The following is a 24,286-nucleotide window of genomic DNA, read 5'->3' on the forward strand; positions in this document are numbered from 1 at the left end:
AAAGTACATTCAAACTTATTGCCCCGCTCATAGCCTGGCAACGAGGTAAAAGTATATTCAAACCCATTGTGTCGCTTATAGCCCGGCAATGAGGTAAAAGTATGTTCATGCCCGTTGTCACGCTCATAGCCCAACAAAGAGGTGAAAGTACATTCAAGCCTGTTGTCTCGTACATAGCCCGACAATGTGGTAAAAATACATTTAAGCCCGTTGTCCCGTTTATAGCCCGGCAACGAGGTAAACGTACATTCAAACCCATAGCCCCGCTCATGCCCCAATAATGAGATAAAAGTACATTCAATCCCATTGCCCGACTCACGACTTGACAACTAGGGAAAAATACAGTTAAGCCCATTGCATCGCTCCCAGCCCGGTAATGAGGTAAAAGTAAATTCATGCCCGTTGTCCCGCTTATAGCCCAGCAATGAAATAGAAGTACATTCAAGCCCATTACACCACTCATAGCCCAGCAATGCGGTAAAAGTACATTCAAACCCATTGCCCCGCTCATAGCCCGGCAACTAGGTAAAAGTACGTTCAAACCCGTTATCCCGCTCAGAGCCCGATAATGAGGTAAAAGTACATTCAAGCCCGTTATCCCGCTCATAGCCCGGTAGTGAGGTAAAAATACATTCAAACCCCTTATCCCGTTTATAGACCGGCAACTAGGTAAAAGTACATTCAAACACATAGCCCCGCTCCTAGCACGATGATGAGATAAAAGTACATTCAATCCCGTTGCCCAGCTCACGGCCTAAAAACTAGGAAAAAATACAGTCAAGCCCATTGCCCCGCTTAAGGCCCGGCAATGACGTAAAAGTAAATTCAAGCCCGTTGTCCCATTGATAGCCCGGTAACTTGGTAAAAGCACACTTATGCCTGTTGCCCCGCTCATAGCCCGGCAACGAGATAAAAGTACAATCAAGCCCGTTGCCCACTCATAGCTCGAAAACGAGGTAAAAGTAAATTCAAACCTGTTGCCCGCTCATAACCTGACAACGAGATAAAAATACATTTAAGCCGGTTGTCCCGCTCATAGCCCGGTAAAGAAGTAAAAATACATTCAAGCTCGTTGCCTCGCACATTGCCCCGCAACGAGGTAAAAGAACATTCAAACTCGTTGCCCCGCTCATAGCCTGGCAACGAGATAAAAATACGTTCAAACCCATTGCCCCGCTCATGGCCCTACAAAGAGATAAAAATACATTCAAACCCGTTACCCCGCTCATAGCCCAGCAATGAGGTAAAAGTACATTCAAACCTGTTGCCCTGCTCATAGCCCGTCAAAGAGGTTAAAGTACGTTCAGCACGTTGTCCTGCTCATAGCTGGGCAATGACCCAAACATACATTCAAGCCTGTTGTCCCGCTCATGGCCCAGTAAAGAGGTAAAAATATATTCAAACCATTGTACCGCTCATAGCCCGACAACGAGGAAAAAATACATTCAAACCTGCTGCCCCACTCATAACCACACAACAAGGTAAAATTACACTCAAGCCCGTTGTCCCGCTCATAGCCTGGCAACGAGATAATAATACTTTCAAGCCCGTTACACTACTTATATTCCGTAATGAGGTAAAAATACATTCAAGCTCGTTGCTCCGCTCATAGCCCAGCAAGGAGGTAAAAGTAAGTTCAAGCCCGTTGTCTCGCTCATGGCTCGGTAAAGAGGTAAAAATACATTCAAACCCATTGCCCTGCTCATAGCCTGACAACGAGGTAAAAGTACACTCAAGCCCGTTGCCCCGCTCATAGCCCGTAAAAGTACACTCAAGCCCGTTGTCCCACTCATAGCCCGACAAAGAGATAAGAATACAGTCAAGTATGTTGCACCGCTCATAGCCCGGCAATGAGGTACAATTATGTTTAAGCCCGTTGTCCCACTCATAGCCCGACAATGAGGTACAATGACGTTCAAGCCCGTTGTCCTGCTCATAGCCCGTCAATGAGATTAAAGTACGTTCAGCATGTTGTCCTACTCATAGCCGGGCAATGACCTAAACATACATTCAAGCCTGTTGTCCCGCTCATGGCCTAGTAAAGAGGTAAAAATACATTCAAACCGTTGTACCTCTCATAGCCCGGTAACGAGGAAAAAATACATTCAAACCCGCTGCCCCACTCATAGCCCCGCAACAAGGTAAAAGTACACTCAAGCCCGTTATCCCGCTCACAGCCCGGCAACGAGATAATAATATGTTCAAGCCCGTTACACTGCTTATAGCCCCGTAATGAGGTAAAAATACATTCAAGCCTGTTGCTCCGCTCATAACCTAGCAAGGAGGTAAAAGTAAGTTCAAGCCCGTTGTCTCGCTCATGGCTCGATAAAGAGGTAAAAATACATTCAAACCCATTGCACTGCTCATAGCCCGGCAACGAGGGAAAAGTACATTCAAGCCCGTTGCTTCGCTCATAGCCCGTAAAAGTACACTCAAGCCCGTTGTCCCGCTCATAGCCCGACAACGAGATAAGAATACAGTCAAGTCTGTTGCACCGCTCATAGCCCGGCAATGAGGTACAATTATGTTTAAGCTCGTTGTCCCGCTCATAGCACGGCAATGAGGTACAATGACGTCTAAGCCCGTTGTCCCGCTCATAGCCCGATAAAGAGATAAAATTACATTCATGCCTGTTGTCCCTCTTATAGCCCTATAACGAGGAAAAAGTCCACTCAAGCCCATTGTCCCGCACATTGCCCGTCAACTAGATAAGAATACATTCAAGCCCTTTGCACCGCTTATAGCCCCGCAACGAGGTAAAAGTACATTCAAACCCATTGCCATGTTCATAGCCATTAACGAGGTAAAAGTACGTTCAGCACGTTGTCCTGCTCATAGTCGGGCAATGAGGTAAAAATACATTCAGGCCTGTTGTCCCTCCATGGCCCAGTGAAAAGGTAAAAATACATTCAAGCCCGTTGCACCGCTCATAGCCTGGCAACGAGGTAAAAATACATTCAAACCTGTTGCACCGCTCATAGCCCCACAACGAGGTAAAAGTACACTCAAGCCCGTTGTCCCACTCATAACCCGGCAACGAGATAATAATACATTCAAGCTCATTGTCTCGCTCATGGCCCGGTAAAGAGGTAAAAATACATTCAAGCCCGTTGCACTTCTCATAGCCCGGCAACAAAGTAAAAATACATTCAAACCCGTTGTCCCGCTCATAGCCTGGCAACGAGATAAAAATACATTCAAACCCGTTACCCCACTCATAGCCTCGCAACGAGGTAAAAGTACACTCAAACCCGTTGTCCCGCTCATATCCGGGCAACGAGATAAACGTACATTCAAACCCGTTACCCCACTCATAGCCTCGCAACGAGGTAAAAGTACACTCAAACCCGTTGTCCCGCTCATATCCGGGCAACGAGATAATAATACATTCAAGTCCGTTGCACTGCTCATAGCCCCGTAATGAGGTAAAAATACATTCAAACCCGTTGCCCCGCTCATAGCCTTACAACGAGGTAAAAGTACATTCAACCCCGTTGTCTTCCTCATAACCCGACAATGAGATAAAAGTACGTTCAAGCTAGTTGTTCCGCTCATTGCCCGACAAAGAGGTAAAAGTACATTCATGCCCAGTTTTTCGCATATATCCCTATAACGAGGGTAAAGTACACTGAAGCCCATTGTCCCGCTCATAGTCCGTCAACAAGATAAAAATATATTTAAGCCCGTTGCACCATCCACAGCCTAGCAATGAGGTAAAAGTACATTCAAGCCCGTTGCCCCGCTAACAACCTGACAACGAGGTAAAAGTACATTCAAACCCGTTGTGCCGCTCATAACTCGACAATGAGGTAAAAGTATGTTCATGGCCGTTGTCCTACTCATAGCCCAACAAAGAGGTAAAAGTACATTCAAGCCCATTACTCGCTCATAGCCCGGCAATGAGATAAAAATACATTCAAGCCCGTTGTCCCGTTTATAGCCCGACAGCGAGGTAAACGTACATGCAAACCCATAACCCCACTTATGGCCTGACAATGAGATAAAAATACATTCAATCCCGTTGCCTAGCTCACGACCTAGCAACTAGGGAAAAATACAATCAAGCCTATTGCACCGCTCACGGCCCGGCAATGAGGTAAAAGTAAATTCATACCCGTTGTCCTGTTTTTAGCCCAGCAATGAGGTAAAAGTACGTTCAAGCCGTTACACCGCTCATAGCCCAGCAATGAGGTAAAAGTACAATCAAGCCCGTTGCACCGCTTATAGCTCGGTAACGAGGTAAAAGTACGTTCAAACCCGATGAGCCGCTCATAGCCCAGCAATGAGGTTAAAGTACATTCAAACCTGTTGTCCCGCTCATAGCCTGACAGAGAGGTAAAAGTACATTGAAGCCCGTTGTCCCACTCATAGCCCGGTAATGAGGTAAAAATGCATTCAAACCTATAGCCCCGCTCATGGCCCGACAATGAGATAAAAGTACATTCAATCCCGTTGCTGGGCTCATGGCCTTGCAACTAGGAAAAAATACAGTCAAGCCCATTGCCATGCTCACAGCCCGGCAATGCAATAAAAGTAAATTCAAGCCCTTTGTCCCGTTTATAGCTTGGCAACTTGGAAAAAGTACATTCAAGCCTGTTGCCCAGCTCATAGCTCGGCAATGAGGTAAAAGTACAATTAAGCCCATTGCCCTGCTCATAGCTCGGAAACGAGGTAAAAGTAAATTCAAATCCTTTTCCCCGCTCATAACCTGACAACGAGGTAAAAATACATTCAAGCCAGTTGTCTCGTCATAGCCCTGCAACGAGGTAAAAGTACATTCAAGCCCGTTGCCTCGCTCATAGCTCGGCAATGAGGTAAAAGTACATTCAAGCTCGTTGCCCCGCTCATAACCCAGAACAGAGGTAAAAATATATTGAAGCCCATTGCCCCGCTCATGGCCCTGAAAAGAGATAAAAGTACATTCAAACCCATTGCCCTGCTCATAGCCCGGCAATGAGATAAAAGTACATTCAAACCCATTGCTCCGCTCATAGCCCGTTAACGAGGTAAAAGTACATTCAGCACGTTGTGCCGCTAATAGCGGGGTAATGAGGTAAAATACATTCATGCCCGTTGTCCTGCTCATGGCCCGATAGAGAGGTAAAAATGCATTCAAGCCCGTTGCACCGCTCGTTGCCTGGCAACTAGGTAAAAATATATTCAAACTTGTTGCCCCGCTCATAGCCCCACAACAAGTTAAAAGCACACTCAAGCTCGTTTTCCCGGTCATAGCTCGGTAATGAGATAATAATATATTCATGCCCGTTGTTCCGCTCATGGCCGGGTAAAGAGGTAAAAATACATTCAAGCCCGTTGCACTGCTAATAGCCTGGAAATGAGGTAAAAATACATTCAAACCTGTTGCCCCGCTCATAACCCGGCAACAAGGTAAAAGTACATTCAAACCCGTTGCCCCGCACATAGCCCCGTAACGAGGTAAAAGTACACTCAAACCCGTTGTCTCGCTCATAGCCCGGCAACGAGATAATAATACATTCAAGCCCGTTGCCCCGCTCATAACCTTGCAACGAGGTAAAAGTACATTCAACCTCGTTATCCTGCTCATAGAACGGCAATGAGGTAAAAGTACGTTCTTGCCAATTGTCCAGCTCATAGCCCGACAAAGAGGTAAAAGTACATTCATGCCCGGTTTCCCGCTTATAACCATGCAACGAGTTAAAAGTATATTGAAGCACATTGTCCCGCTCATAGCTCGTCAACAAGATAAAAATACATTCAAGCCCTTTAGCATCACTCATAGCCCAACAATGAGGTAAAAGTACATTCAAACCCATTGTGCCGCTCATAGCCCGGCAATGAGGTAAAAGTACATTCAAGCCCGTTGTCCCATTTATAGCCCGGCAACGACGTAAACATACATTCAAACCCATAGCCCCGCTCATGGCCCGACAATTAGATAAAAATACATTCAATCCCGTTGCCCGGCTCATGGCCACGCAACTAGGAAAAAATACAATCAAGCCCATTGCACCGCTCACGGCCCAGCAATGAGGTAAAAGTAAATTCATGCCCGTTGTCCCGCTTATAGTTCGGTAACGAGGTAAAAGTACATTCAAGCCCATTATCCCGCTTATAACCCGACAATGAGGTAAAAGTACATTCAAGACCTTTGCACTGCTCATAGCCCAGTAATGAGGTAAAAGTACATTAAAGCATGTTGCCTCGCTCATAACCCAGTAATGAGGTAAAAGTACGTTCAAACCCGTTCTCCCGCTCATAGCCCGATAATGAGGTAAAAGTACGTTCATGCCCGTTGAACTGCTCATAGCGCGACAAAGAGGTAAAAGTACATTCAAGCCCATTGTCACGCTCATATCCCGGTAATGAGGTAAACATACATTCAAGCCCGTTGTCCAGTTTATAGCCCGGCAACAAGGTAAAAGTACATTCAAACCCATAGCCCTGCTCATGGACCGACAATGAGATAAAAGTACATTCAATCCCGTTGCTTGGCTCACGGCCTGGCAACCAGGGAAAAATATAGTCAAGCCCATTGCCCTGCTCACAGCCCGACAATGAGGTAAAAGTATGTTCAAGCCCGTTATCCCGCTCATAGCTCGGCAACGAGGTAAAACTACGTTCAGCACGTTGTCCCGCTCATATCCCGACAGTGAAGTAAAAATACATTCAAGCCCATTATCCCGCTGATGGCCCGGTAAAGACGTAAAAATACTTTCAAACCCGTTGCACCGCTCATATCCCGGCAACGAGGTAAAAATACATTCAACCCGTTGTCCCGCTCATGGCCCGGTAAAGAGGTAAAAATACTTTCAAACCCGTTGCACCGCTCATATCCTGGTAATGAGGTAAAAATACATTCAAGCCCGTTTTCCCGCTCTTATCCTAGTAACGAGGCAAAAGTACATTCAACCCCGTTATCTTGCTCAGAGCACGGCAATGAGGTAAAAGTATGTTAAAACCCGTTAGCCTGACAAAGATGTAAAAGTACATTCAATCCTGTTGTTTTGCTCATAGCCTGGCAATGAGGTAAAAATACATTCAAGCCTGTTGTCCCGTTTATAGTCCGGCAACGACGTAAACGTACATTCAAACCCACAGCCCCGTTCATGGACCAACAATGAGATAAAAGTACATTCAATCCCGTTGCCCAGCTAACGGCCTGACAACTTGGGAAAAATATAGTCAAACCCATTGCACCACACACGGCCCGGCAATGAGGTAAAAGTAAATTCAAGCCCGTTGTCCCGCTCATCTAATGAGCTTCGATGTTTTGAATGTAAGAAGCTAGGTCACATTAGAAGTGATTGCCCTCAATTGAAAAAGAAAGACCGCAAGGAAAGAAAGATGAAGAAGAAGGCTCTAGCTACATGGGGAGAAGAGGAGCTCTCATCAAGTGATGAATCCCAAGAAGATGAAGTTGCCAACATTTGCTTTATAGCCAATATTGAAGATGAGGTAACTTCTCAGCATCCTACTTCAATTTCTGATTTTACATTTGAAGAACTACATGATGCATTCAATGATCTGCTAAGTGAATGTGAGCATATGAACAAGAAAAACATTGATTTAAAAAGGGAATCAAGTTCTCTAAAAAATGAGGTAAATGAGCTGAAAAATAAAATAGGAATGTTAGAAGATGAAAGAAACAGTCTGAGTACTGAAAAAGAAAATCTCTTGAAAGGAAACAAAGAGATGAAATAATCCTTAGAAAAATTAGTTGAAGGGAAAAAGAAACTAGAAATGATTCTTGGAGCTCAAAGAAATTTTGGAGATAAACAAGGAATTGGATTTGATCCATTCCAAGCAAGCCCTAGTAAAACAGTTTTTGTTAAAACTTCAAATCAAAAGTTTATTCAAAGAAAATCGTTCTTTAGACCAAAGTTTTCAAAAAGAAATATTACATGTCATTACTGTGGTAAAAATGGTCATTCAGTCAACAAATGTTATATACGAAAATTTCCTCAAAAATTCAAACAAGTTTGGGTTCCTAAAGATGTAGTATCTTCTAATAAGAATGGACCCAAGATGATGTGGGTACCAAAGGGAACAACGTGAGTGATTTCTTGTGTAGGTTGCATTGGTTTCAAATGATTCAAGGAGCAAGTGGTTCCTTGATAGTCGGTGCTCAAGGCACATGACAAGAGATCAAGATCTTCTCAACAACATCATTTTCAAGGAAGGAGGTAAGGTTTTCTATGGTGACAACTCTCAAGGTAAGATCAAAGGTATGGGCTCTATTTCTTTTGAAAACATTACATTAGAAAATGTATTTCTTGTGGATGGTCTTAAACATAATTTGATTATTATTAGTCAACTGTGTGATTTAAGCTATGAAGTTTGTTTTGATGCTAATTCTTGTAAAGTTGTATGCTCTAAGACAAAAGAAATGAAATTAAAAGGAAATAGAGTAGGGAACATCTATCTCACATTTCTAGAATCATCTAAAATGGAAAAATGTTTAGTAGCAAATTCATCTCAAAACTCTTGGTTGTGGCATAATAGGTTAGGGCATGCTAGTATGAACCTAAAAAGCAAGTTAGTAAAGCATGATATTGTTAATGGATTGCCCAAGCTTAAATTTGAAAGAGATCACATTTGTGGCACTTGCATGAAAGGTAAGCAAATCAGTGTATCATTCAAACCAATAAATGAAGTATCAACATCTAGATCTCTAACACTACTTCACTTAGACTTGTTTGGTCCAATGAGAACTCTAAGCTTAGGAGGTAAACAATATGTTTATGTAATAGTAGATGATTATTCTAGATTCACATGGGTTATCTTTCTTGCATCCAAAAATGAAACCTTTAAGTCATTTGAAATATTCAGTAAAAGAATTCAAAGAGAAAAAGGCTTTTGTATTTCAAAAATAAGAAGTGATCATGGAGGAGAATTTGAAAATGAGTCTTTCAAACTATTTTGTGAAGAAAATGGAATAGATCATGTCGACGTTTGATTTCGGCCGACCGTGATTCGTTTTGGGCCGCGGTGAGTCAATCCAAAAATACCGAGAAGGAAGGAAGAAAACCCCTCCCCCCCCCCCAAAGTTCCAAGCGTGTAACACAGAATCTTTTACATGGTTCGGCCAGAACGATGCCTAGTCCACGGCCGCCATCTGATTATTCTCCCAGAGTGGCGGTATCTGATTATCCTTTTTTCCTCTCCCCTCCTCCTGGTCTCTTTCATTCTCATTTATCTTGAGGGGCTTTTACAATCTAGATAATATATAAAAATACAGTGTTTGTATAATGGGGGACAAACAGTTCTTACCGCCTTCGCAAGACCGGGAGTGGGATCCCCATTACGAGGGGCATGGGCTGTTACAGATAAAGTGATCGGACCCTACCTCTGACTTCTCAGCAGCTTTGCCGCTCATGCGAGCTGGAGGTTTTAGGCCAGCGACCTGGATGGGACAGCGATCTGGAGGATATTTCAGGAGCTCGTTAGTCGATTGCTCCGAGCTCGTTGGGGGATTACCGGGGGCTCGTCATATGCTCGCTTTACGAGTTCCGGGTCTTTGGTGGAGGCTGGACCTTCCTTGACGAGGTCGTCCGGGCCTTCTCGGCCTTGGGTGATTGGGCCGGTCTATCGGATCGAGTCTGGCCCATGCGGGGTGATGCGGGAAATACATATAACATAAGCCCCCCAGTTCGCGGCACGATCTTCGTGCTGGGAACTGACGCGTGCCAGCTGTTCTTCCATCCCTCCGACTTCTGTCCAATCACCTTAAGTCTCGTCGTTCCACGCAGCACGCTTTGTCGGCAGCGCATTTAATGCGCGCCCCCTCCCCATTTCTGCGCATGATTACACTCGTGGGACCCGCAAGCTGTTGTGCGGCCGCTGGATGCGGAGCATGTGATAAGTCGTCATTTGATCCGACGGTTGGGATGGACCAGGCCGTCAGTATAAATAGTGGGGAGTGTCCACCCGCTTCTTCTTTCACGCTATTTTGAAACTCCCTCAAACCTTCGCCTCCCTGCTTTCTCTTTCCTCTTCTCCAGGCCTCCGTTATCGCCGTGCTTTCAGACGTCTGCCGTTCTCGTCCGGTGCTTGGTACGAGTCCCCATTCAGTCGTCAAGCGCAGCTTTTAGGTAAGTTTGTCGTGACTTTCTTCTTCTTCTTGTGAGGCCGTCCACCGTTGGTTAGCCGTCGGTGGTTTCTCTGGCTTCGTTGATCGATGTCGTTCTCATTTTTAGAGAAACGGCACGATTCGGTTTGTCGTTTGCTGGGCCTTTGGGTCCAATGACCTTAGGATTAGCTTTTCATGGAACACCGGGCTTGCGGTTGCAGCCCCTCCGCCCTCGGCGGTACCCCTTTTGCGAAGCGCTCGGCCTGGAAGACCTAGGGGACATTTTAGGGTTTTTCTTCTAGTTTCTTGAGGTCTGGTTCGCAACTTGCGACCTGACTGTTCTCTCTTTTCCTTTGTAGATGTCCGATCAATACCGTGGAAATTCAGGTCAAAAGCGCTGCAATTATATCGTAGGAGAAAACGACACTTCGAGCTCCGAAGATTGTCTCATTATGGAGGGCCAAAATCTTGGGGGTGCGAGCTCGGGGTGCAGGGAGGTCGCCGTCCCGACCTCTCGGGAAATCGAGCTGAAGGTTCAAGATCAGATCGCTGGTGGGAGTGCTGATCTTGCGGTCTTCAGGAGATTCTCGTCCAAGGCCAAGCTTCTCGAGGTGATGACTTGTGCTTAGGAGTTTCGTCTCCCCAGGACCTGCCGAATATACATCCCTGCTTCGAGCTCCCATGCAGCCTACCCGCCAGCCAATTTCATAGCTATTAGCCCCCAACACCTCGAGTCCGGCTTTAGGTTCCCAATAGCCCCGTACCTTATCGCCCTCTTGAACGACGTCAAGCTCGCCCCCTTCCAACTAACACCGAATTCGTATGCCCAACTTACTTCTTTGGCCGTTTTATTCCTTATAAACAAACTCCCTCTCCCTTCGCCAAAACTGATAAGATTTTTATTTTCTTTCAAAAATGCCAAGGACGGGCTGTATTACCTGGCGACTCGTCCTTCTCCGTACAAGGCCGCCCTTTCTCAGGGTAAAGCAAAGGGGAAGTCCAACGTGGGCGATTACAAGTCCAGTTGGTTCTTCGTGTCTTGCCCTTCCCTTTCTCTACTTAGGAATTGTAGCTTCGCACTGACCCCTGGTAAGAGAATATGAGCTCTCATAAATCTTTCCTTTGTTCCGAGAGTGCTTGTTTTAACTTGCTCATGCTTTGATGCAGATTTTGGGGGGAAGAAACCGATTTTATCGGCCGAGGAGACTGATATCCTTGGCAAACTTGTGGCTGCGGAGTCGAGCTCGGAAATTCTTGAACTTTCGGACGAGCTACTTCGCGAATACGAGCTCGCCCCTCCTCTTGGCACCGAGACTATCGAGGGAGATCATTTCAGGGACTTGGGTACAGAGATTCTCCCTTCCGGCTTACAGCTCGCTGAGACGAACAGTTCAAGAGGGGAAGCCGACCAAGACGATAATATGGTTGATCTCGAGCTCCTCCAACCGAAGCGTCATAGGGCGAGGTCGAGCACTACGTCCTCCATGACCCCGAGCTATAGCTCGCGGGATGGCAGGTCGGAGCAGCCGCAGCCGCAATCACGCCCTCAGCAGCAGCAAACCCAACAGTCGCGGGGGGGGCAGCAGGAGCAGCGGCAAAGAACACTGCCCCGTCAGCCCCAACAGTCAAAGCAAGCTCATCTGCAGCTGGGGCATCGGCCCCCTGCCTCCCGAGACCATGGTTCGAGTGGAGCCCGTGGGAAGGAGGTCGCAGTGGAGGTTCGAGACGCTCCTGCCGCCAGCTCGAAACGGAGATCGGACCAGCTGCAACAGGGGGAGGATATCAGGGCCAAACGGGTCAGGGTCCGCGAGAAGGAGCTGGGCGTGGAGGCCCTGCCAGGAGGGGTCTTTGTCGGTCCCCTCCTGGATTCCGTGCCTGACTTCCTGGGTCCGAACTCGAAGCCCCTCGACGACCCGAAGTTAAAGGGAATCCCTCTTTGTGATTTTGTCGCCCGTCACAGCCTGGTGGTAAGTAGGAATTCTTCGTACCTCGGTTTCTTAGCCTACTTTTTTTTTTTTTATGAGCTAACATTTCTTCTTTTGCAGACTTCTCTTGCTGCCGTGAAGCTCCGAGGTCAGTACAAAGATTTTGAGGAGCAGCTTCAGTCGGTGAGCTTGTCCCGTCAGGTCGAAATAGCGAAGCTTGAGGACGAGAAGAACGCCCAAAAGGCCGAAATAACGAAGCTCTTGGACGAGAAGAAAGATCTCCAGGTCGAGCTCCTTGCCACTCAAAAGGAGGTGGAGGGTTGCTTGACGCGTCTGAGGATGGAGACCCAGAAGAATAAAGATCTCGACGAGGAGCTTCGCAGGTCGAAGAACATGTGGGAGCAAGCCAACTCCGGGCTCACCGGCGAGCTAAATGGAGCGAAGGCGGAGTTGCGGAGGGCTGAGGAGCGACTCAAATCAACCGAGGCAGAGCTTAGGGCGGCGAAGGAGGAGCGGACACGGGCGGATGATCGTGTCGTCCGATGCGAGGAGCTTGCCAAGAGGACCATTGACGATATAAGGGCGGAGGTCGGAGAGCGGATGGACGCGGCGCGTAGGGAGACCAGATCCGACACCTGCTCGGCATTTCTGTACACCCTTTGGGTGAACCATCCTGAGATGGATTTCTCCTTCTTTGGTGCGCAGGCTGTCGAGGAGGTGGCTCGGTATGCTGCCGAGGCCGCGGAGGATGCTGATGATGCCAGTCCCCTTGACTCGTTTTTGGTCGCAACGCAAGCTCCTCAGGTCGGGGCCGAGCTATCCGGGGTCGCCGCGGCTCAGCCTGGTGAGACTGCCAAGGAGCCTCCTGTGGAGGTTGCCGAGGTTTGCCCAGCCGGGACTGTCGAGGTCGATCTCCAGCCGAACCTACCTACTGAAGCTCGCCCTGTCGAGGTTGATCCTGCAGAATCGAACGCCCCTCTTAGCTAGGACTTCCACATGTATTTTTTTTTTTTTTGTAACGTGAGCTCCGTCTAATAATAAAAATTGGCATTTTGTGCACGTTGCCTCAGATTTCTTTGCGAATTCAAGTTAACTCTGACGAGGTTTTGGCATGACGATTCTTGAATCATGACTTGAAAGTAACTTCTTCATGGTATAACTTGAAAATTTCTTCAACAAAGCTCCCGTATCTTTGAAAGGTTCACTGATAAGAAACTTTCGAGTATGTAACTTGATAATAAACTGTTCGAACATGGGTCCAGATAGATCCGGAGTTTTATCAGCTCGTAGAGTAAAGCTCTTTAACTAGCTCGTTGATGATAGTTGTAATGACCAGCGCGAACACTCATACTTAGGCAATTTCCAGGAAACCCCGTTCGGCATATTTTGACGAAATAAAGAGAGCCTTCCCGAGATATATGTAAAATCGGATGGCCTTGTGATCTTGTCTAACATGTGGTGGCTGAGAAGCTCGTTATAGGGCGTGTGCCTGATAGGTCGCGAATGCTTTATTTTTAGCCAAGTTAAGACGGACCTCAGCTGATAGGGTCCAATACGCAAAGTTTGCTAGGGTATGAGATTATGCCATGGCCTCGGTCGGCATGTTGAGGCTTTAATAAGTTTTCAATAAATTGGGAGCGAACACTCAGGTAGGTCGCAGACCATGGCTTTAAGCCAAGATAGGAGGACCCCAGCTAGTGAAAGCGCAGCCTGTACCACCAAGTTATATGTTCAGGCGGGTCATAGAGTGACCCCAGCTAACACACCATGGCTTGTTATTTCGTTTGACTTGTACGGCCGGGATATGTGTCAAGGTAGGTCGCTTTACGGCCTCAGCTAACACCCAGTGGCTTCTACAAGTTTTATTTGAACTCAGAGGGAACACCCAGGTAGGTCGCAGACCATGGCTTTAAGCCAAGATAAAAGGATCTTGGCTAGCGAACCCAAGCTCGGGGTTACTTGTGGAAGTGGTTGCTCAGTAGGTTCCAAACCATGACATAAAGTCAAGATGATTGGTTCTCAGCTCGCAAACCACGACCTGAGGGAGGGACCAAGGTGAATGCTCGGTTAAGCCGTTGACCGTAGCGCCGCGGCTAGGTTATTTAGGCCTCAGCTCGCAAACCATGGCTTCTCGACCCCTCGTTACGGGGGCATTCAATCGAATACCAATAAGAATAAAGTGCAATGAAAGTTCATAAATTCTGACCAGAATCATGAAAGTCATTCGTAATGAAAAAGACGGAGCATAGGCAAGAACGATTACATTTATCTGAAGTAAGGACGAAGGTGTTCTGCGTTCCAAGCTCGTGGGAGAGGGAGACCGTCCATGTTTGCCAGATGATATGCTCCGTTATTCAAATTTTCTTTGATGAGAAATGGACCTTCCCAGTTAGGACCTAAGGTGCCATCGCTTGCCGCCCGTGCTCCTGGCAGTACTAGGCGTAGTACCGGATCTCCGACGTTGTAACGTCGGATTCGGACCTTCCTGTTATAGTATCGCGCCACCCTTTGTTGATAAATGGCGATCCTCACGCGAGCTACATCTCTTGATTCCTCGAGCAGGTCCAGATTAGCCGCCAGTAGCTCGTTATTGCGATCTGAGCTGAAGGTGGCTCTTCGGTGGCTGGCCACTTTATTCTCAGCGGGGATCATAGCATCCGACCCATACGCCATCGAGAATGGGGTTTCTCCAGTGCTGCTTCGGGCTGTTGTCCGATAGGTCCATAGCACCGTTTGCAGTTCATCCACCCAGGCCCCCTTTTTGGCCTCAAGCTTTGTCTTCAGGGTCTGCTTGATTATTTTGTTGACTGCTTCGACCTGCCCATTGGCCTGGGGGTGATCAACGGCGGTGAAACTCTTTTGAATCCCCATTGACTCGCAGAATTGGATGAATTGCTCGCTGGTGAATTGGGTTCCGTTGTCCGTTACTATTTGCTGTGGCACTCCGAATCTGCAGATTATGTTATCCCACGTAAAAGCTTGTGTCTTCGCGCTGGTGATCTGTGCGAGCTCTTTGGCCTCTGCCCATTTGGTGAAGTAGTCAACTGCCACTATGGCATGTTTGCATCCTCCGCGAGCCGTGGGCAGCGGCCCGATTAGATCCATGCCCCAAATGGCAAAGGGCCAAGGGCTGCTCATCTGCTGCAGGTAAGCCGGCGGAGCTCGCGGAACCTTGGCGAACCTTTGGCACTTCTCGCATTTCTTGACCGTCTCTATGGCATCTTGCTTCACGGTGGGCCAATAAAACCCTTGTCGGAGGGCCTTTTGTGCCAGAGAGAGTGCCCCTGCGTGATTACCGCAGTGGCCTGCATGAATTTCTTCTAACACAGACTGGCAATCGGTGCCGTCAATGCACCTCAGGAGTGGGGCTGAGAATCCCCTCTTGTACAGTCTTTCATCGTAGATGCAATATCGGGCGGCTTGAGCTCGCAGGCGACGTGCTTCCAGCTTGTCTTCCGGTAGTTTCCCGTCTTGCAGATACTCCAAGATGGGGGTCATCCATGAGTTTTGGGGCACCGTGATCAGTAGCGTTTCATCTCGTTGTTCCGTGCTCGGGGTGGCCAAAAAATCGACAGGTATGTCCCCCAAGAATTCTGCGTCCCGGGCAGTTGCTAGGCGAGCCAGAGCGTCCGCATGAGAGTTCTGGGAACGGGGGATTTGATGCATTTCATATTTTTCGAAAGTGGCTAAAAGTTCGCGTGCCTTCTGTAAGTATGCTGCCATCTTCGTGTCTCTGGCCTGGTATTCTCCCCGCACCTGGTTGACAACTAGTTGAGAGTCACTGAAGATGTCCAAGAATTCAGCTCGTATTTCCTTTGCCAGGCGGAGTCCTGCTAATAAGGCTTCATACTCGGATTCATTATTGGTGGCTAAAAAACCGAACCTCAGGGCGCAGAGGATTTTGTGACCTTCGGGGCTTATTAGCATAACCCCGGCTCCCGCTCCTTGTTCGTTCGATGATCCATCGACGTATAGTTCCCAGGACGGTCCTTTCAGGTTTTCTGGCTCCTCGTCAATTGGCCCAGTAAACTCGGCAATGAAGTCTGCCAACGCTTGACCCTTTATCGTCATTCTTGGTTTGTACTTTATGTCGAACTGAGCGAGCTCAATAGACCATTTTAGTAAACGGCCTGAGGTATCCGGTTTTTGGAGGATTTGTTTCAATGGGTATTTGGTCAGGACTTCGATCTCATGAGCTTGAAAATAGGGTCGCAGCTTCCTTGATGCCACTATTAGACAGTAAGCCAATTTTTCGATTGGTGCGTACCTTGTTTCTGCATCGATTAGGCTTTTGGAGACGTAATAAATGGGGTGCTGCACCCCTTCTTCCCCCCGAACGAGGGCCGCGCTGAGAGCCTGTTGGGATACTCCTAAGTACAAGGTCAACCTCTCTCCCTCCTTAGGTTTGACGAGCAGTGGGGCCCGTCCCATGTACTCCTTTAGTTGTTGGAATGCGAACTCGCATTCTTCTGTCCATCTGAAGTCTTTCTCCTTTTTTAGAAGCTCGAAGAATGGGGCACACTTGTCAGTTGCCTTTGAAATGAAACGGCTCAGAGCCGCGACCTGACCATTGAGGCTTTGCACCTCCTTCTTTCTTATGGGCGACCTCATGTCGAGCAGAGCCTTAATTTTGTCTGGGTTGGCTTCGATGCCTCTGTTGTTTACCATAAACCCAAGAAATTTTCCAGAGGCTACACCGAAGGCGCACTTGAGCGGGTTGAGCTTCATCTGATATTTCCTGAGGATTCCAAATGTTTCTCTTAGATCGGAAACGTGGTCCGTCACTTGCTCGGATTTTACCAGCATGTCGTCAACGTATACTTCCATGGTTTTTCCGATCAGTGTTTCGAACATCGTATTGACCAGCCTCTGGTAGGTCGCGCCAGCATTCTTCAATCCAAAGGGCATGACCTTGTAACAATAGAGCCCCCGGTCGGTTATGAACGAGGTGTGCTCTTGGTCCGTGGGATTCATGGGGATCTGGTTGTAGCCCGAGTAGGCATCCATGAAACTGAGGAGGCGGTGACCCGCCGTTGCATCCACGAGCTGATCGATTCTGGGGAGGGGAAAGCTGTCTTTAGGACAGGCCTTGTTCAGGTCGGTGAAGTCGATGCAGGTCCTCCACTTCCCGTTTTTCTTTTTTACTAGGACCGGGTTGGCCACCCAGACCGGATAGTGGGCTTCCTTGATGAAATTATTCGCCAAGAGTTTATCCACTTCTTCTTTAAGAGCGGTATAACGCTCCGGAGTCATTGGCCTCCTCTTCTGGCGCACTGGCCTGTAGCTTGGATCTACGTTGAGCCTGTGTGACATGACTTCTGGGGCGATTCCCACCATATCTTCGTGGTTCCATGCGAATACATCAAGGTTAGCTTTAAGGAAATCTGTAAGTTGGGATTTTACCTCGGGGGCTAGACTCTTGCCTAGCTTGAGATGCCTTTCCTCGTCTGCCTCGCCGACTGAGATATCTTCGAGCTCTTCCATGGGACCGGTGGGCTTTTCGCAGTCGACCTCGCGTGGATCCAGGTCTTCCCATCGGCCGGTTGATCGCGGGCCGACTTTTGCGATGATATTTACTTTCTTTCCCTTTGCTCCCATTTTCAGGGCGTCCTCATAGCAACGTCTTGCGAGGTGCTGCTCGCCTCGTACACACCCTACACCGTCGGGGGTCGGGAATTTCACCGTAAGCGACCTGGTTGAGGTAACTAGATCCAGGTCGTTCATCGCCGGCCTTCCGAGTATGACGTTGTATGCTGAGGGGCAGTCAATTATTAGGAATTCTGCCAAAGTAGTGGCCTGGCGGTTCGCATTCCCGATGGTGAGGGGAAGGCTGATCCGACCGACGGGAATCACTGCGTCTCCCGTGAACCCATAGAGTGGCTCTGGGGACGAACTCAACTGTTCCGTTCCCAGACCCATCTGATCGAAGCATGCTCTGTACATTACATTTACCGAGCTGCCCGTGTCCACCATTATCCTTCGCACTTCGGAGTTGCCGACCTGGGCTCGTATAACGAGTGCGTCGTTGTGCGGCCAATGGACGTCTCTGGCGTCTTCTTCCGAGAAAAACATCTTCTCTGGGATTGGGTTACCCCTAGGCCGCTTCGTGGGAACCGGCTATTCGCCCGATCTCGCTAGCAAGACATGGTTGGCCTCTCGTATGTATTTGTCGCGGGATTTGTGGGAGGATCCAGCGAGGTGGGGCCCGCCATGGATCGTGTAGATGGTTCGTACAGCCGATGATTGGTCATCATCGGTGGGAGGCTGCTGCTGTACCGGCGGCTGGCTTGGTTGATTAGTCGGCCGCACCACGTAATCTTTCAAGCGACCTCTTCTTATCAGATCTTCGATGGCGTCCCTTAGGGCCCAGCATTCCGAGGTGTTGTGACCCGCCTCGTTGTGGTACGCGCAAAATTTTTCTTTGTTTCAGAATTTGTTTGGGGTTCTTAACGGGTTGGGCTTCCCGAATTCCTCTTTGTTCCTTTCGATGGCGAAGATCCTTTCTTGGGGGTCTGACAGGGCACAGTAGCTGTCAAAGCGCTGTGATCTATGAGGTCGCTCATCTCCCTCTGCCTTCCGAGCTCGCTTGAACACTTCATTGTTCGAGCGCTCGCCCCGAGCTTCTCTTCCGGCGTCTCCGTTGTGCCTTCTCTTATTCTGGCTGGAGCCCCCAGCTTCTTCTCTCGACCCGACGGGCTTCTTCGTCCCGAAGGCGTCTTCCCATCGGATTTCCTTGGAAGCTCGTTCATAGAATTCCCCCAGGTCTTTGACCGGGGTTCGGTAGATGCTCTCGTAGAGCTTTCCGTCTTTTCGGAGGCCGGCGGAGATCGCCGTTAGGATACTTTCGTCCGAGGGATCCTCGACGTTGCTCACCTCGCGCCTAAACCTGGCGATGTAATCCCTTAGTGGCTCGTTTGCTTTCTGGAATACGGTGGCAAGGTGGCGCGAGCTGCCTCCTTAGAGCCCTGTATTGGTTAAGGAACCTCTGTTGGCACTCTTCCCAGCTGTTGATACTACGAGGCGGAAGGCTCCTGAACCAAGCTCGGGGGATGTCTCCTAAGATTGCTGGGAAGGCGCGACATTTAGCCAGCGAGCTGGTTGTCTGTAGATCCATTTGCACGTTGTACGCATCCAGGTAATCATAGGGGTCGCTGTCCCCATTATATTGCGGCATGCTCGGGACCTTAAACCTCCGGGGCAGGGGTTCGAGCTCAACCTCTCTGGCAAACGGCGTCCTATCCCCACGGCCATTATTCTGGCTGCGGACTCCTTGTCGTTCTTCCAGCTGTCGCACCCTTTGATACAGCTCTTCCACAGTTGAGTCCGGTCCTACTGATTGCTGGGCTTGCGACCGCCTGCTTCTTTCTCGGACTGGGGAGCGGTGAATTGGGGACGGATAGTTGTCCCCGATATCTTCTTCCGCGGGTGGGTGTCTCTCCTCCCGCGGTTGGCGGACCCTGCGAGGCGACGCCGGTGGGTCGTGGACAGCCCGTGCTTGAGCTTGGGCCAGAATTCTGACCGCGTCAGCGAGTTGCATTACCGTATTCTCCAATGCTTCCTGGCGCTGCTGCCAGTCCCGGATCGTCCCTGTCCCAGTGATTTGGACAGTAGGCTGGACAGGGACCCGTGGTGGTATGCCGGGAGCGTCTCCGGCGGGCGGCGGCAAAGGAGTATCGGCTGTCGGGGCAATGGGTCCTCCATTTGGTGGTAAGTCTCGTGGTCGGTCGTGGTGATTTTCAGGTGGGTCGACCGCCACCTCGGAACTTCTAGTATTCCTTCCTCTAGCCATGGCTATTGATCAGAGCGGCCCCTTCCTCTAGCGCCAAAATGTCGACGTTTGATTTCGGCCGACCGTGATTCGTTTTGGGCCGCGGTGAGTCAATCCAAAAATACCGAGAAGGAAGGAAGAAAACCCCTCCCCCCCCCCAAAGTTCCAAGCGTGTAACACAGAATCTTTTACGTGGTTCGGCCAGAACGATGCCTAGTCCACGGCCACCATCTGATTATTCTCCCAGAGTGGCGGTATCTGATTATCCTTTTTTCCTCTCCCCTCCTCCTGGTCTCTTTCATTCTCATTTATCTTGAGGGGCTTTTACAATCTAGATAATATATAAAAATACAGTGTTTGTATAATGGGGGACAAACAGTTCTTACCGCCTTCGCAAGACCAGGAGTGGGATCCCCATTACGAGGGGCATGGGCTGTTACAGATAAAGTGATCGGACCCTACCTCTGACTTCTCAGCAGCTTTGCCGCTCATGCGAGCTGGAGGTTTTAGGCCAGCGACCTGGATGGGACAGCGATCTGGAGGATATTTCAGGAGCTCGTTAGTCGATTGCTCCGAGCTCGTTGGGGGATTACCGGGGGCTCGTCATATGCTCGCTTTACGAGTTCCGGGTCTTTGGTGGAGGCTGGACCTTCCTTGACGAGGTCGTCCGGGCCTTCTCGGCCTTGGGTGATTGGGCCGGTCTATCGGATCGAGTCTGGCCCATGCGGGGTGATGCGGGAAATACATATAACAGATCATAACTTCTCTTGTGCTAGGACTCCCTAACAAAATGGTGTAGTAGAAAGAAAGAATAGATCCTTACAAGAAATGGTTAGAACAATGCTTTGTGATAAAAATCTTCCTAAATATTTTTGGGCAGAAGCTGTTCATACTACTTGTCACATTCTAAATAGAGTGTCAATAAGACCAATTTTGAAAAAGACTCCCTATGAACTATTTAAAGGAAGAAAGTCTAACATAAGTTATTTCCATGTCTTTGATAGCACTTGCTATATTCTCAATAATGGAAAAGAATCTCTAGGTAAATTTGATGTTAAAAGTGATGAAGATATATTTTTAGGATATTCATATCAAAGTAAAGGTTATAGGGTATTCAACAAAAGAACCCTAGTAGTAGAGGAAACAATTCAAGAAATAATTGATGACATAAGCATTGAGGTTCCAAAACTTAGGAAAGATGGTGAAAATGAAGTAACCCAAAATTTTGAAAAGCTTACAGTAGAGCAAAATGAATTTAATACTCAAGAGAATGATCCGTTTGAAGGAGAACAAGAGCATCAAGTAGAAAAAGAACCAACATTTCCAAGAAAAAGGAAATATGTCAAAAAGAATGAAATCATAGGAGATCCATCCAAAGGCATTAGAACTAGATCATCCATTAGAAATGAATGCCAATATGTTGCCTTCTTATCCCAAGTTGAACCCAAAAATGTCAAAGACACTTTAGAGGATGAAAATTGGATTATAGCCATGCAAGAAGAATTAAATCAATTTGAAAGAAATGGAGTTTGGAAACTAGTGCCAAGACCAAAAGATTATCCTATTATAGGTACAAAATGGGTATTTAGAAATAAGATGGATGAAAATGGAGTTATAACTAGAAACAAAGCAAGGCTAGTGGCTCAAGGTTAGCCAAGAAGAAGGTATTGACTATGATGAAACTTATGCCCCCTGTTGCTAGGTTAGAAGCCATAAGAATGTTGTTAGCATTTGCTTGTTACAAAAACTTCAAGTTATATCAAATGGATGTTAAGAGTGCTTTCTTAAATGGGTATATTAATGAAAAAGTTTATGTAGAACAACCCCCAGGTTTTGAAAATCACAAGTATGAAGACCATGTGTTCAAATTGTCTAAAGCTTTGTATGGTCTAAAACAAGCCCCTAGGGCATGGTATGAGAGACTTAGTAAGTTTCTCTTAGATAAAGGATTTAAAAGAGGCCAAATAGATACAACCTTATTTATAAGAAGCCATGATCAGGACATCTTATTAGTTCAAATATATGTAGATGATATCATATTTGGATCTACAAATAAATTTTTATGTGATCAATTTGCAAATCTTATGCAAGGAGAATTTGAGATGAGCATGATGTGTAAGCTTAAATACTTTTTAGGATTACAATTAAAACAAGAAAATGAAGAAATTTTTATTTCTCAACAAAAATACATAAGAGACATTCTTAAGAGATTTGATGTTCAAGATTGTAAACCTATGGCTACACCTATGAGTAGTTCTCAAAGCCTAGATAAAGATGAGTTAGGCAAGGCTGTAGACAACAAGCTTTATAAAAGCATGATTGGTTCTTTACTTTGTTTAACAGCCATAAAATATAAATTTTTTAATCTTTCGAATAAAGAACAAGTTTCCTATCTTGTTTTTCTTGACAAAATAGTGAAAATGAAAATTAAAAATTAGAAACTAGAACAAAATCAAATGTTACCCAAAATAAACAAGTGAAAAAACAAAAGGAGAATAGAAGTAAAAGATGAGCCCTTAGGATTTGTCTGACCATGAAGGGTTATAGTGGCCTCTTTTTTTTTCTACTTATTGGGGAGTAGAAGACGAGTCCACAGACAATTTTTGTGTTCTTATCTTGTGCATGATGTTGTTACCAGACTATCACACATGCTTAATAGAACCGAAAAGTATACCTTAAGTAAAATTGCAAAACCAAATGTGACCCAAAATAGACAAAGCAAAATAATAAAAAGAGAGAGAGAGAGAGAGAGAGAGAGAGAGAAGATGATGAACCTTTTAGATTCGTTTGACTAGAAAAGGGCCACTGTGGCCTTTTTTCTCTCGGCAGGTTCAGAAAGACGAGTCGACAAAGAAACTATTTTTATGTTGTTATTTTTTGGATGATGTCATTAACAGACTATTGCGCTTGCTCACAGAACGAGGAATAGTATGCCTTGAGTAAAATTGCATTTGCGGGGGGGATGGCCTCAAATATGTTTCTAGGAGTGAAGAACAAGTTCTTTCTCCCTGGCAGCTTGTCAACAACGTGAGGAAGATCAAGCACAGTGCACTTCATCTCTGGGAATGCCTCCGTAATGGCCTTAGCCATCGTCCCGGTGCCGCCCCCCACATCGACCAACGAGCTAAGCCCCACGAAGGCTCCTCTGCACTCCTCGATCACCACAGACGCCATCATACGGGAATCACTCTCCATGCCCTCGTTGAAAAGACTGTTAAAGGAAGGGTCCTGTCCGGCGCAATCCCAAATCGTTCGTCCATTCGCCGTCAGGAACGTGGTGGGATCGTCGTTCCCCAGCCATGGAGTCAGCCAATTCCATGGCTTGACCATGAGAGGATGGAGAATAAAGAGCACGAATGGCGACACGCTAGCAGGTGTAGTCCTCAAGAGGAGATGGGAGGCCGGCGTGAGCGTGTACTCGGCTTCTTCCTCCTCTCCGGCGTCGGCGGCTTTCAGCTCAACGAAGAACCCATTGTGAGCTAGCACGAGCATGAGGCGACGGATGCAGTGGGATTTGGAGGGGTTGAGAGCAGGAAGAGAAGCAACCAGCTGGGAGAGCTTCATGGGTTGGCCATGGCGGTGAATGATGTCTGGTATGCCCAGCTGAACTGCAAATTTCAGATAGGCTGAGCTTATGAAAGCGAATGTATGGTTCAAAACGTGAGCGTGCGCACGGAGAAGCTCATCAGTAGTGCCAATTCTCTCTTCGCCATTCATGGCCGTTTCTTAAGATTGATGTGATTTAGTTTGTGCTGAATGGCTCTTGACATTCAGGACGTGTATATGTATGTGTATAGATAGCTTGCTGAATGCTCTATTCTGCACGCAGTGAGATTGTTTTCATTTACGTTTGGTAGGAGAGAAAGACAACGAAAATGAAAAAGAAAATGAAGAGGAAAAGGAAAGGATGATGCATCAATCATTCACCTCTCTCTCTCTCTCTCTCTCATATTATAAAATTTAAGTGTGATATAAATAAAAACAAAAAACATAAGATTTTGTTCTTTTACTGTTTTCAAGTCTTTTTTAATTTTTAATTTTTAATTTTTTAAAATAATAAAAATGCATTCTCTTTACTATTTTTAAAAATATACTTTTAAAAATAAAAAAAATTATAAAAAAAACTCAAAACAATAAAAAGTTGTTTCGAGTGTTTTCATTCAAGACAAACTCAAAATTTAAAATATATTTATTTATTTATTTATTCATATTTTATTATTATAATGAAAAAAATATTACAAAATTCATTAACTTTAAAATATAGATATTTTTTTAATAATTTATAAACATTAAATATTTTTAATTTACTAAATAATCAAATTTATTGAATAAAATATAATTAAAAAATTATTTTCAAAATTTTAAAGAGAATGTATTTTTTAATTTTTTGTTTTGAGAAATAATTTTTTAAAATGACAAAAAGAACGCGTTTTCAATTTTCTAAAAATAGACTTTCAAAACAGAAAACTAAAAATGAATTCAAAACTCAAAATTAAAAATTAAAAAATAAAGAGAACGCAACCTAACATTTTTAACATTTTT

The 24,286-nt window shown here is 46.5% G+C and overlaps 1 protein-coding gene across 1 annotated transcript; it reads right to left on the reverse strand.

Annotated features, from left to right (window-relative positions):
- Positions 1-22,642: 22,642 nt before the first annotated feature.
- On the reverse strand, positions 22,643-23,461 carry LOC127811802 (trans-resveratrol di-O-methyltransferase-like). The gene has a single exon (XM_052351979.1). It carries the CDS (start codon positions 23,459-23,461, stop codon positions 22,643-22,645), a length of 819 nt encoding a protein of 272 aa, XP_052207939.1.
- Between the last annotated feature and the right edge of the window lie 825 nt (positions 23,462-24,286).

This window comes from Diospyros lotus, chromosome 10 (assembly GCF_014633365.1).
Source record: "Diospyros lotus cultivar Yz01 chromosome 10, ASM1463336v1, whole genome shotgun sequence".
NCBI lineage: Eukaryota > Viridiplantae > Streptophyta > Magnoliopsida > Ericales > Ebenaceae > Diospyros > Diospyros lotus.